The 14,183-nt window shown below is 38.8% G+C and overlaps 1 protein-coding gene across 3 annotated transcripts in view; it reads left to right on the forward strand.

Moving 5' to 3' along the window:
• Nucleotides 1-14,183, forward strand: part of LOC140465868 (zinc finger protein 652-like) — a 65,198-nt gene that overhangs the window by 24,096 nt on the left and 26,919 nt on the right. For all 3 annotated transcript variants that reach the window (XM_072561736.1, XM_072561738.1, XM_072561737.1), the window contains one exon: nt 9,094-10,295. In XM_072561736.1, coding sequence (XP_072417837.1) covers nt 9,165-10,295 — 1,131 coding nt within the window. In that variant the 5' untranslated portion in view covers nt 9,094-9,164. The remainder of the gene's footprint in view (nt 1-9,093; nt 10,296-14,183) is intronic.

Here is a 14,183-nt window from a genome sequence, read left to right on the forward strand (position 1 = left end):
ATACTTAGTTTCTAATAAAGGTAATCACTGCAGAAAATTCAGCTGAAGGCTGAAAAATGTAATGGAAAATAGCATCTCCTCTCCATCCTTCACAATGTCTCTCTCAGCACCCTTTTTTTTTTTAAAACTTACTTTGGTAAACTCAAATACGATGCCAGCTGAGATCTTAGTTTAAGTAAAGTTTATTAAAATATCAATATGCATTGAATTCCCATTTTGATTCAAATTTCCAGATATTCTCAGTTGGCTGGCAAAGTCTACCTCTCACAGTTGTACTCCCCTACTGAGAAATGCCTTTTGCCTTTTATATAATTGCAAATGTGGTTGCATTGTATTTGAGAAGCTTATTTGATCTGAGAATCGATTCACAATCCGAATTCAACTTCAGCACTAAGTGTTGGGCCAGCCATCATATTAGCTGAAATAAAAACAAATTGCTGGTAAAGCTCAGCACAGCTGGCAGCATCTATGGAGAGAAATCAGAGTTGATGTTTCCAGTCCAGTGACCCTTCCTCAGAATGCCCCTTGCTTTTTCAGCAATTTCTGGGTTTTTTTCTGATTTACAGCACCCACGGATCTTTTGATTTTTATTAAATTGATTTTGATTTTTGTGTGATAGCCTATTTCACTTAATAAGAAATTAGGCCTTTTCAGTGGGAACATCGAGTAGTCTATGGGTTTATGTATAATTCATAACTTTGCACTACTTGTTCATTTTAGAGTGACCTGGTTCAAAGCTGAGTCTAGGGGAGTCTACATTGTTGTGTTTTGGTACCTAGAAATGCATAAATTATGTGACAGGAATATGATACAACTTGCAGAAATGAGCAGTGATGTGGAACCTAAGGAGATATTGTGAACAAAAATCTCAAATCTTTATCAGTTTAATTATCTTCAAAACTGAACAATGCAGAACAAATCAGAAGTTGGAAACAAATATCTGTTTTATATGAAGGCCATTTTGAAAATTGGAAAGCTGATGATAAATCTCACTTGCATAAAGGGAATGTGTTTAAAGGAGTAAAACATTTAGTAATGTTTGCTCAGTGCAAGATGTCTCTGTTTACAGTAAGAATGTAATAAACCAGTTAATTCTGTGAACACAAGCAGTATTTTGTTTTCATGTATTCCTGTTTTTTTTTATGGTCTTTCCCCCATCAAGCCAGATCTAGCAACCTAAAACTGGGCATCCATGAGGAACTGAAGGCTATCAGCAACAGCAGAATTGTACTCCACAATCTAACCTCATAGCCCAGCGTACTATTACTATCAAGCCAGGGATCAACCCTAGTTCGGTGGAGAGTGCAGGAGTGCATACCATAGCATTAGGTATACCTAAACATGGGAAGTCAACATGGTGAAGCTACCAAAGAGGACTACTTGCATGCCAAAAAGCATAAGCAGCAAGTGATAGACGGAGCTAAGTGATTCCACAGCCAGTGGATCAAATCCAAGCTCTGCAGTTCTGCCACATCAGTCATGAATAGTGATGGACGATTAAACAACTCCGTGGAGGAGGCAGCTCCACAAATATCTGATTAGTGGTGCTGGAAAAGCACAGCAGTTCAGGCAGCATCCGAGGAGTAGGAAAATCAACGTTTCGGGCAAAAGCCCTTCATCAGGAAGGGCTTTTACCTAGCTCCACAGGTTTTTATCTAGCTCCACAAATATCCCCACCCTTAGGAAGAGCCCAGCACATCAGTGCAAAAGATAAAGATGAAGCTGTCAGCCAGATGTGCTGAGTGGATGATCTATTTCTGCCTCCTACAGTGGTCCCGAGCTTTATAGATACTAATCTTCAGCTATTTCGATTCACTTCACATGATATCAAAAAACCATTGGAGGCACTGTATACCCCAAAGGTTTTGGCCCCTAACAATTCTGGCAATAGGACTGAAGACTTGTGCTTCAGCACTTGCTACTCCCCTAGCCAAGCTGTTCCATTACAGTTAAAACACCAGTACCCACCTGACAATGTGGAAAATCCTACATAAAAAGCAGGACAAGTTCAACATGGAGAATAGATTGGGGCAGTAATTAGCTATCATCAGCAATGCTATAAAGCAGCACCTGCTCAGCAATAATTCGATCAGTTCCCAGTTTAGATTCTGCTAGGGCTACTCAGCTCTTGACCTCATTTCAGCCTTTGTCCAAACATGGACAAAAGAGCTGAATTCCAGAGGTGAGGTGAGCGTGACAGTCCTTGACAGCAAAGCTGCATTTGACTGAATGTGGCATCAAGAAACCCTAGCAAAACTGGAATCAAATAGATATTAGAGGCAAACTCTCTCTCTGCTGTTGGGAGCCATATGTGACATAAGATGTTTATGGTTGTTGGGGGTCAGTCATCTCCGCTCCAGAACATCTCTGAAGCACTAATTCGGCAGTTTAATCCCTTACCTTCCCTCCAATGTAAGGTCAAAAGTGGGGATGTTTGCCAATGTTCAGCACCATTCAGACTGCTTCAGTATCTGAGGAGTCTTATGTTCAAATGTAACAAGACCTGGACAATATCCAGGCTTAGGCTGACAAGTGGCAAGTAACATTTTTGCCACAAAAATATCAGGTTGTGACCATAATCGATAAGTGACAATCTGACCGCTGCCCCTTAGCATTCGATGTTGTTACCAATACCGAATCCTCCACTAGTAACCTCCTGGGGTTTATCATTGACCAAAAACTCAACTGGATTCATCACATAAAAATAGTGGCTACAAGAGTAGGTCAGAAGCTGGGAATACTACAGGGAGTAACTAGTCTTCTGAATCCCCAAAGCCTGTCCACCATCTACAAGGCACAAATCAGGTGTATGATGAAATACACTCCTCCTCCTTGCCTGGATGAGTGTATCCCCAACAATGTTTAAGAATCTGACACCATCCAGGACAAAGCAGCCTGCTTGTTTGGAACCACATCCACATGCATTCACTCTCTTCAACATTGACACTCAGGAGCAGCAGTGTGTACTAGCTGCACTTGCAGAAATTCACCAAAGATCCTCAGGCAGCACTTTCCAAACACATGACCATTTCCAGCTAGAAGGACAAGGGCAGTAGATACATGGGAACATAGCCCATCTAAAAGTTTACCTCCAAGCCATTCACCATCGTGACTTGGAAATATATTGCATTCCTTCACTGTCACTGGATCACAATCCTTGAATTCCCTCCCTAATGGCATTGTGGGTCATAGCAGGTGACCTGCAGCGGTTCAAGTGGGCAGCTCACTGCTCCCTTCTCAAGGGCAACTAGGGATGCCCACATCCCACAAACGATCTTTTTTAAAAAGTGCATTGACTGGAATTTTGTTAGATTTGGAAGGATTGAAGCAAGAGTGAAGTTTTAATATTGAGTATTATAATGCAATTTATAAATCCTATATTTTTCCAAATAGTTTCTTGTGACCATGATCCAGTTTATCTAGTTCGGGGTTGAGATTTGAATCATGACTCCTAATTGGCTTTCAGGAAGGAAAAGTCAGGCATTTTGAAATAACGTAATCAGGGCCCACAATCTGCTGTTTTAGTCTCTTGTTGGTTGAAATATCCTGAATTTACAGTTAACAAACAATAAAAGTTTGTTTGATTTAGGAAGTGAACAATGCTTGTGATTTGAGCCTAATGTTAGCATAATACCATAAGACATAGGAGCTGAAATTAGGCCATTTAGTCCATAGTCTGCTCGCCATTCAGTCATGGCTGATAAGATTTTCAACTTCAGTCTCCCGCTTTAACCCTGTAACCCTTGATGCTCAAGAACCTATATATCTCCTTTATATAGATTACAGTTCCTACGGTATGGAAACAGGCCCTTCAGACCAGCAAGTCCACTCTGACCCTCCAAAGAGTAATCCACCCAGATGCCTTCCCCCTTGACTAACGCACCTATCACCATGGGCAATTTAGCATAGCCAATTCACCTGACTCCCACATATTTGGATTGTGGGAGGAAACCAGAGCACCTGGAGGAAACCCACACAGACACTGGGAGAACGTGCAAACTCCACACAGACAGTTGCCTGAGGCTGGAATCGAACCTGGATCCCTGGTGCTGTGAGGCAGCAGTGCTAACCACTCAGCCACTGTGCTGCCCTCAATGACCTGGCCTCCACAACTTTCTGTGGTGGTGAATTCCACTCTCTGGCTGACAAAGTTTCTCCTTTTCTCTGTTCTAAAAGATCATCCCTTTTACTCTAAGGCCATGCGTTCGGGTCTGAGTCTCTCCTACCAATAGACATCTTCCCAGCGTCCATTCTGACAAGGCCATTCCGTATTCTGGAAGTTTCAATTAGATCCACCTCATCCTTCTAAACTCCATTGAATATAGACCCAGAGTCCCCCAAATGTTCCTCCATATTTTAAGCTGTTCATTCCTGGGACTATTCTCGTGTACCTCCAAACACCCCCCAGGGCCAGTATATCCTTCCTGAGATATGGAACCCAAAACTGCGCACAGTACTCCAAATGTGGCCCAACCAGAGTCTTTTATAGTTTCAGAAGTACATCCCTGCTTTTGTATTCAAGTCCTCTCAAAAGAAATGCCCTCATTGCATTTGCCTTCCTATCTACTGACTTAACCTGCAAGTTTTACCTTGAGAGAATGCTGGACTTGAACTCCCAAGGCACTTTGCACTTCAGACTTCTAAATTTTCTCCCCATTTTGGAAAATAATCCATGACTCTATTCTTCCTACCAAGGTGTATGACCTCAGACTTTCCCACGTTGTACTCCATCTGCCACTTCTTTGCCCACTCTCCTAAGCTGTCCAATGCTTCTGCAGCCTCCCTGCCTTCACGATGCTACCTGTCCCTCTGCCTATCTTTGTGCTGTCTGCAAACTTAGCCAGGATGCCCTCAGTTTCTTCATCTTGATTGTTAATGTATCAAGTGAAAAGTTGGGGTCCCACACTGACCCTTGCAGAACACCACTTGTTACTGGCTACCAACCTGAGATGGACCATTTTAACCCACTCTCTGCCAGACAGCCAAGCTTCTATCCATGCTAGTACCTTACCTCCAAAACCATGACCCGTGTCTTACTCAATAGCCTCTTATGTGGCACCTTGTCAGAGGCCTTCTTGAAGTCCAGGTAGATAAAATCCATTGGTTCTCCTTGGTCTAACATACTCATTACTTGCTCAAGGAACTCCAGGGAATTCGTCAGACTGACTCTACTCTTTTACCATATGCTTCTGAGCCTTCACAATGGATTCCTGGATCTTACCCACGACAGAGGTTAGGTTAATTGGTCTGTAATTTTCCATCTTTTGCCTTACTCCCTTTTTAAACATGGATGTTATGTTAGCGATTTTTCTTCTGGAACCCTTCCTGATTCAAGTGCTTCCTGAAAGATTACCACTAACACCTCCACTATCTCTTCAGCTATCTTCCTTAGAACTCTGGGACTAAGGAGTCTATCTGGTCCAGGTGATTTGTCTGCCTTCAGGCCATTCAGTTTTTCTAGCACTGTCTCCTTTGTGTTTGCCACCATACTCATCTCTGGCCCCTCACTCTTGAATTTTTGGGATATTACTCTTGTCTTCCACTGTAAAGACTGACACACTAATTATTCAGATCCTCAACTATTTCTTTGTTCCCCACTATTTTCTCTCCTGCGTCATTTTCCAGCAGCCCAATGTCTACTTATGCTTCTCTTTTGCCCCTTTTTAGATATCTAAAGAAACCCTTACAGTCTTTTATTACTGGCCAGCTTACCCTAATATTTAAATTTCTCCCTTTTTTTATATTGCCCTCTGATCTTTGTAAACTCCCCAGTCCTCTGGTTTCCCACTGTTACATGCTTTCTCCTTTGCTTTTATGCTATCCCCGATTTTTCCCTAGTCAGCCATGGTTGCCTCATTCTCCCTGTACCATGCTGCTCTCTCGTTGGGACGAATCTCTGCTGTGTCTCCTGAATTACACCCAGAAACTCCTGCCTTTTGTTCCATTGTCTTTCTTGCTAGGCTCCTCTCCCAGTCAGTTCTACCCAGCTCCTCCTTTCCGTCTCTGTAGTTGTCTTTATTCAGCTGAAATACTGTTACCTCTAGTTCTATTCTCTCTCATTCTTGCTCTCGCTCTCAAATTGCAGAGTAAATTCGATCATGTTATGATAACTGCTTCCTTAAGGGTTCCTTCACCTTAAGCTTGCTTATCAAGTCTGCCTCATTGAACAAAACTAAATCCAGTATTGCCTGTTCCCTCGTGGGCTCCACCAAAAGCTGCTCCAAAAAGCCATCTTGTAGACATTCCACAATGCCTTTTTCTTACGAACTACTACCAACCTGATTTTCCCAGTCTACCTGCATATTGAAATCCCCCATGACTACAGTAACTTTGACTTTCCTACAGATCTTTTCTAGCTCCTGGTGTATCTTGAAACCCATGCTCCTGACTACTATTTGGAGGCCTATTCATGACTCAAAGTATGCTTGTTTTTAAACCTTTTTTATGGTTCCTCAATTCTACCCACACAGATTTTACACCATCTGACACTACTTCATTTCTTACCATTGATTTATTTTCATTTCCTATTAATAAGGCAACCCCACCCCCTCTGCCCACTTGCGTATCTTTTCAATAGGATGTATGTCTTTGAATATTTAGCTCCTAGTCTTGATCCCCTTGCACCCACGCCTCCGTGATGACTGCACATCATACTTGTCGATTTCGATCTGCACCAGAAGCTCATTTACCTTTATTCCTTTCTAGTGCGTGCATTCAGATATAACATTTTCAGTCCTGTATTAACTGTCTCTCATTATCATTCATTTGTCCAGTGTACTTGAAGTTTGATTGTTCACCCTTTCCAGACAGTTAAAAATCACACAACCCAGGTTATAGTCCAAAACGCTTATTTGGAAGCACTAGTTTTAGGAGTGCTGCACCTTCACGTGATTGTGGAGAATAAGATTGTAAGACACAGCATTTATAGCAAAAGTTTACAGTGTGATGTAACTGAAATTACATACTGAAAAAGACCTGGATTGTTTTTCAAGTCTCTCATCTTTTAGAATGATTATGTTGGTTTCAGTTCTTTCATATGTAAATCACAAAACCAATTTTAAAAGTTACATTCTCAAGTGCACTTTAACAATTGGTGTCATGTTGGCCCAGATAAGGGAGGTTGTCTGTGCCAATGGTCAGTCTGATTCTAATCTTAAAAAATGGAATTGTACAATCTTACATGGATTCATGCAGTTTTTGAGAGAAGTAAAATATAATTCTGCAAGTACAAATTCACCCCCCCCCCCCCCAACCTTTTTTTGTGTGTGGCGTGGTGGGGGGGTGGTTTATGAGTGTCTGAGAGGGTGTGTATAATGCAATGGGCTTGCCTGTAGTGTGACGTGAACCCAAGGTCCTGATTGAGGCCATCCCCATGGGTACCAAACTTGGTTATCAGCCTGTGCTCGGCTGAAGGGAATTCCAAAGAAGCTAAACCCTCTGAGTGGGGGAAAATGTGTTTCCTATCTCTCCATTAAATGGATAATCCATTATTTTTAAAGTATGACTCCTAGCTCTACATCCTCCACTTAAAAAAAACACCCTTTTCAGCATTCACAGGGTCAAAAGTCCCCTTTGGATCCTTGTTTCAATTAAGCCCTGATGCTTTTGGCTACGGAGTTATGAAGTGTTATAAACCCAGACCTGGTCATCAAATTTATATTTCAGTCTGGCTCGGGACCAGTAACTTTTTATTTTTAATGTAGACAGTAGAAAATAGAATAAATGCACAAAATTCTGCAATTTTGAACAAACAATAAACTTAACCAATAAAGCTTTACAATGTCAGTACAGAAATCCAATCCACGTGTGCAACTCATTGCAAAGTCAGAATTAACATCACAAATATCAGTAATAAACTGTACTCAAACACCTATAGTGCATAGCAAATGCAATCAGTGGTCCCACAGATCTCAGCAAAAGCACTTGATGTTAATGACACAAATCCACCTCCTCCACCCACCAAAGGCAATGCTCGAGTATGAAATTCTGTTCCAGAAATAAAGTTGTGTGCGGTGATTTCCATATTCTTATAGTAAAGGTTGCTCCCTTATTCCTCTGAAAAGTAGGATTTGGCTGTCAATTATCTGCCATTTTTCTTCTTTATGTTAAGTGAATGATTTACTGAATGCTAAAGGATGATGCAGTGAATTGTTATAACATCAAAAGCTGATCAATGAGCTCCGTGAGCTTAATTATAGGTCAAATAGCTTTGGGTATTGCTGAAGGAAAGCATGTTTTGTTGAAGCACCATGACAATTTGCAAGAAATATCTAAGGTGAGGGATAACACTTTCTTCCCAAGGCATGAAATTTTATCAATTATCTTGCACGTGGACCCTGACCGAGGTGTTGCCATGGAGCATGCACCAGTAAATGATTGCTGATAGTCAATTGCTTAGTCTTTTGCTTAAATTCTAAGTGATCCAGTTTGACTCTGGTCAAGGAATTGATCTCAAACTAGATAATAGTTCTCACCTAGTTTGTTGAGTTGAAACAGATACAGTTTGTTACTTTTTTGTATTCTGCATTCTGTATTGCAACTGAATTGTTACAGCATGAACCAGCTCGCTTTAATTTTTGCGCAAGTGTTTTTGGACACTTTTTGCTTCCAGGTATTCTTGAAGCAGACTTTTCAGGACCAAGAGAAATATGTTCTCCGGTACTCAATGAGTCATTTGGGATCTAGATTTTAGCAGAATAAAATGAATGATTTAGATATTCGTTAGCATTATAAAAACAATCTACTTCTGATGTACCCAAGGAATTTATATTCTCTTGACTTAACACTGGCGGATTACTTCCTTTAATCAGTGTTAAAGTGGGATATTTCAGAGACTGTAATGATACACTATTTACAGACCAATGGGTATTATGTTACAAATTATTATAAATAACTAAATCTGAATTGCAGGAAAGTTTTATTTTTGTAATTTTGATCAAGCTGAAGATTTGAGTTCTACATCTTTAAAAGAGGCATGCTGAACTTTTGTTATTTATTGACTTGCACGTTTTTGATTATTTATCAAATGTGTAAATGTAATACCAAGCTTTGTGATTTATAGCTAATCAGATTTTTTGTTTCTCCTTCTTGCAGCTAATGATTGAAAAGAGTTCTCTCAACCATTTGGAAAACACCCTTTTGGAGAATGCCACTTGCCTTTGCACATGCTTGATGAACAAAGAGAGCAATGCACGCTTGAGCCTCACTTCTGTGACGACAACATCGTTGTGATAAAACAGAAGCAATTGTTTATTGCTATCAAACAAACGTTGACTGCTTATAGCTGCTTTCTATTACTCCTCACACAGACCAAGTGGCTGCAGCAATTTGATCTCCTTAATGAAACCCTAACATTGCAAAGTTTCAATCTGATACTATGCTTCACTTGTGCGTCTAGGCTTAATGTGATTGTAAGTAATGTACAGCAGAGGGTAAATATAGTTGGGGGCCTTCAGATGAGTCATATTGCCAACACTTGCAAGAATTTATTTAACAGTTGTGCTTTGCATGTTTCTGGAATGGCCCATGAGGGAAAACCGTGTTCTCAGATCTCTCCTCCGTTTTATTGCAATGCTGATAGAGAACTTGATTTATCCACCAAGATTTATCCAAGAGAAGGAAATAAATCGTATTTGGTGAAAGTGGAGGATACAATGGCAAAACGACATTTGAAAGCAAGAGATCAAACATATTATGAGGAAAGCAAGCAAGACAAAGATAATCGTAGAATGGAAGGAGATGCAGAAGACTCTAATGACTCGGATGATCAAGAATCTTATAACCAAGAACAAATCATAGTTGAGGTAAACCTTAACAATCAAACTTTAAACGTGTCAAAAGGGACAGAAGGTGTGTCTTCACAGTCTGAAAAAACTGCAAGGATGGACTCCAGCGATGGGGATAATGAAGAGGATGATGTTGAGCTTGATGATGATATTGATACTGAAGATGATGAAGAAATTGAAGACTACATTAAAAACAGAAAAGCCAAGGAAACCGGCAAAATGGGGAGAGCAGAAGCAATTCCTTCAAGGGAAAGTGCAAAGATTAATATGCCTAAGAAAAAAAGAAAAAAAAGCCCCAAAGTTCCAACCCAGAAAGAAAAACCGACTGAAGAAAAACAGCATCTCACCTGTGAGAAATGCCCCAGAGTCTTCAATAATCGTTGGTATCTTGAAAAGCACATGAATGTCACTCACAGCCGAATGCAGATATGTGATAAATGTGGGAAAAAATTTGTGCTCGAAAGTGAACTTGTCCTTCATCAACAAACTGAGTGTGAAAAAAATATTCAGGTAGGCTTTTTTTTTGTATTGGCAAGGTTCATTTTTATATTTTCTAAGTTAAGCACAGAATAAATCATCTGACAGAATCTGAAGACATACAGAACGTCTTACAGGTTCTGCTTCCCTTTGAAGATGTCATCTCAAGGCTACAAGGTTTTTCCTGCGTGCCAACATGATAGCTGGTCTAGAAGCAGACTGTGATGCTGTTAGTTAATTACAAGAAAATTATATAATGGTGTAATGACCAACTGGTTTATGTTTCTTTTTCTCACTTTTTCAACATTTCATTTGATTTTACACTGCTTTCACTAAGCAGTTAGTCCTATAGCTGAGATGAAGTAGAAGTCTCAGTGGACTGGAAGCTACAGTTAGCAATGTTCCCCTCTGGTTTAGTGGATTCAGTACGTCCTGTTTACTTACAAAGAATTTTAACACACCATAGCAATTTCTGGTCCTGAAAAGTAAGCTTGTTTTCTGTGATTTGAGTAACTTTCAAAACTGGTGTGATTATATAGTTGAATTAAAATGGACCTGATATGAATATCAAAGGATGTTGAAACTGTTTTATCATTTAATGGAATATGGACAATGGATGCAATTGAGATAACATTGTGCATATTGAATCAGTATTATCCTTGTGATTTGGTTACATTGGTGTTTATCCTTGATAATAACCAATGTTATGTTTTAAAAAAAATGAATATCAATGCAATTACGAATTCATTGTTTTAGCTGCTTATGCTTTCCTATGAGATTTAATGTGATCAGAATGTAATGAATAACAACTTGAGAAACTATTTGTGTGTCAGCAAGGACTAGCAAGGTACTAGTCTAGCAAAACCATTATAGCAGTTGTCTCAACTGCTATCTTGAAGTGTGACATCAGTAAAGGTTCATCTAGACATAGAATGAATTCCTGAGTCAGCTATTTTATTTCTCTTTTGAATTAGTCTCTAGTCAACCTTTTCTTTTGTTTGATAGTGTTTCTGTTCAAATGACTTCAATGTAATATGGTTGAAGTTCAATTCATTTCATATATTTTGCATGATATCCTGAATATCACAGTTGTTTGTTTCTGTTGTGTAAATCTAACATTTCGATGTACAATTTAGGGCCAATTTGAGAAATAGTTTTTAAACTGGAAAACCTGTCATTGTATATTCAGGGGTGGTTCTCTCAACTGGCTGATGTTGCATGATTAAAGTCCTTTCCAGTTTGTTTAATGAATTTAGATTTTGATCATCTTTACGTCTTTAGTAAACAATTGATTTTAAAATGCTCATCTTTGTTACTATTTTTGCAAAATTTGAGGGTGTCAAGAGGAAAAAAAATTCTCCCTTGATCTTAAGTTTAAAATTAAATACTCCAAAACATGTTTATATGCATAGGATGCTTGGAATTTTGTGTGTACATGTTGCTCTTCTATAACACTCATTTTGTTAACATGAATTTGCTGTAATGCGATTGATGAATTGGGGACACTGTTTCTAAAATTGAACTTTTGAAATGTGTGTTGGCTGTAACGTGATTACATCGCGAACACTTACGCAAGTTAGAAACAGCACGTTTTTAAATAATGTGGTGTTGCATGAGAATGCAACCATCACGTTTATAGAAGAACTATCTGCACTCCTTTTCTAAATGAAGTCAGTTTTCTAAGTTTATTTACTGTACAATTGTCATTACTTTTTAATTGTTGAATATCATTTTTTTATACAATGCTTTTCGTGTCCCTCCAAGTTGTAAAATCAATTCATTGATTTATTTTTTTTTAAATGTTTTAATATTGTTTAGCATTTTTTATAAATAATGGGGTGTCTAATTTTGGGTGATGCAGTTCTTTTTAAGACAGTTAAGAGTAGATATGCTAAGTTATTCTTACTAAATCTCAACAATTAAAACTTTTTTTTAATATAAGTTAGTGTAGGCTACAAGCATTCCGAAAAGGAAAGGAACAACATTTATAGGAATTGAATATACAATGCAAGATCATTAGTCTAATTTATTACATTTTAAGTGCTCAGCTTTGTAAAATTTATGATATTAAATACTGGCTTTGACGGTTTTTAAAAAATCCAAATAAATATTAATTGTTTGTTACTTAGTAATGATAATTTAGATATCTACTCTTCCTTTGACCTAATCCGGTGTACTTTTTCAAAATGTGTTCCAAAATATGCCCATTCAGGCTAATTTGACAGTAGCATAATGTTAATGGAAAGAGATTTAACATGTATTACATAAAGATAATTTATTAAATTTGGCAGTGTGTTTTATTATGGAATCGGCAATAAACCTTTTGGTTCATTATTTTGTCCAACAATCCTAATTTTCTTTTTAAGGATAGTGCAGATGGGGGGTATCTCTGGGTAAGAGGATTCTTCCTAAAAGCTGTCTGGACTCTAAGGTAATAGGAAGAGTGGACTTTTTGAATGTGTATGATAGCATTTGTGTCATACATATCTGTTTACTGCAGGTGCAAAGAGTGATTCTTGTTCACAATTTAATCCCCTATCACGTCCAGGATTCCTATGAACAGTGCCTATCCAGATATAACAAATTTTGTGAGAATTGTTTAGTTATTTCGAATTTGTTTGAGTATTCATATCCATTTTTTTGTATGCCATATTCAGTGGATAAGGTCAGAAGTCACATGACACTAGGTTATAGTGCAGCAAGGTAAAAACAATGACTGCAGATGCTGAAAACCAAATACTGGATTAGTGGTGCTGGAAGAGCACAGCAGTTCAGGCAGCATCCAACGAGCAGCGAAATCCGGGCTCACTGCCTTTATTCCTGATGAAGGGCTTTTGCCCGAAACGTCGATTTCGCTGCTTGTTGGATGCTGCCTGAACTGCTGTGCTCTTCCAGCACCACTAATCCAGTATATAGTCCAGCAAGTTTATTTGAAATCACAAGCTTTCAGAGCACTGCTCTGCCAAGTGAAGATGAAGGAGCAGTGCTCCAAAAGATGGTAATTTCAAATAAACATGTTGGACTAAAACCTGGTTCCATGTGAATTCTGACTTTGTCCACTGCAGTCCAACACTGGCACCTCCACGTCCTATTCAGTGGAACCATTTTTTTTATACCCTGTATGTCAAGGTTCTAGGTGATTTAATAAACTGCCAATAAACTGTCTTAATCTGGGAATTACTTAGAATTAGTGTAGACTGTTTGTTTTATAGCGGATACAGGCTCAAATTCTACACTACCAAATTGGCACTGTGCAAGCAAGAGATTTAATGTATTATGTAAAGATAATGTTATTAAATTTTGCAGTGTGTTCACTCCTTTACTCAGCATCAAACTGTAGTATGTCCAGACTTGAACAGTTTCGTGCTGACCCTGGATTGCAAAAGTTGAAACAATTCTGAAAATAATACCGCAAGTTGACCACAAATGATGATGCAGGTGACTAGCATGCCAGAATGTAACGTAAAAATTCTATTACTGTCTTTTAAAAAGGAAAAGCTGCATTGACATGTTTCTATATCAGCATATTAACTTGACAACATAAGAAAAGTTATATCTAATAAATATTTCTTCCAGAAAAAGGAATACTCATCTAATCCATACACATTAGGAAAATGCCAAGTTCACACTCTAATAATCTGAGTGAAGGGCATTACCATTGTCTTCAGCATCTCTGAGTTGGGTAGAAGAAAAATGTAGAATCCGATCTGGTGAACTGAGCAAGTGCAGGATTGTACTTGGCTGTCAGGGTCTCTGCAGTGAAATTACTCTCTAGCATTCCTGGTATCAGTGCTCATACATGGAGTATTTGAGTGGGATTATGGCAGTGCAGACATGCATTGAAGAAATATTGATGCTGTTTTCTTTTTACAGATGCTGCCAGACCTGCTGAGTTTTTCCAGCAATTTTTTGTTTCAGAAC

Source organism: Chiloscyllium punctatum, chromosome 42 (assembly GCF_047496795.1).
Source record: "Chiloscyllium punctatum isolate Juve2018m chromosome 42, sChiPun1.3, whole genome shotgun sequence".
Taxonomy (NCBI): Eukaryota; Metazoa; Chordata; class Chondrichthyes; order Orectolobiformes; family Hemiscylliidae; genus Chiloscyllium; species Chiloscyllium punctatum.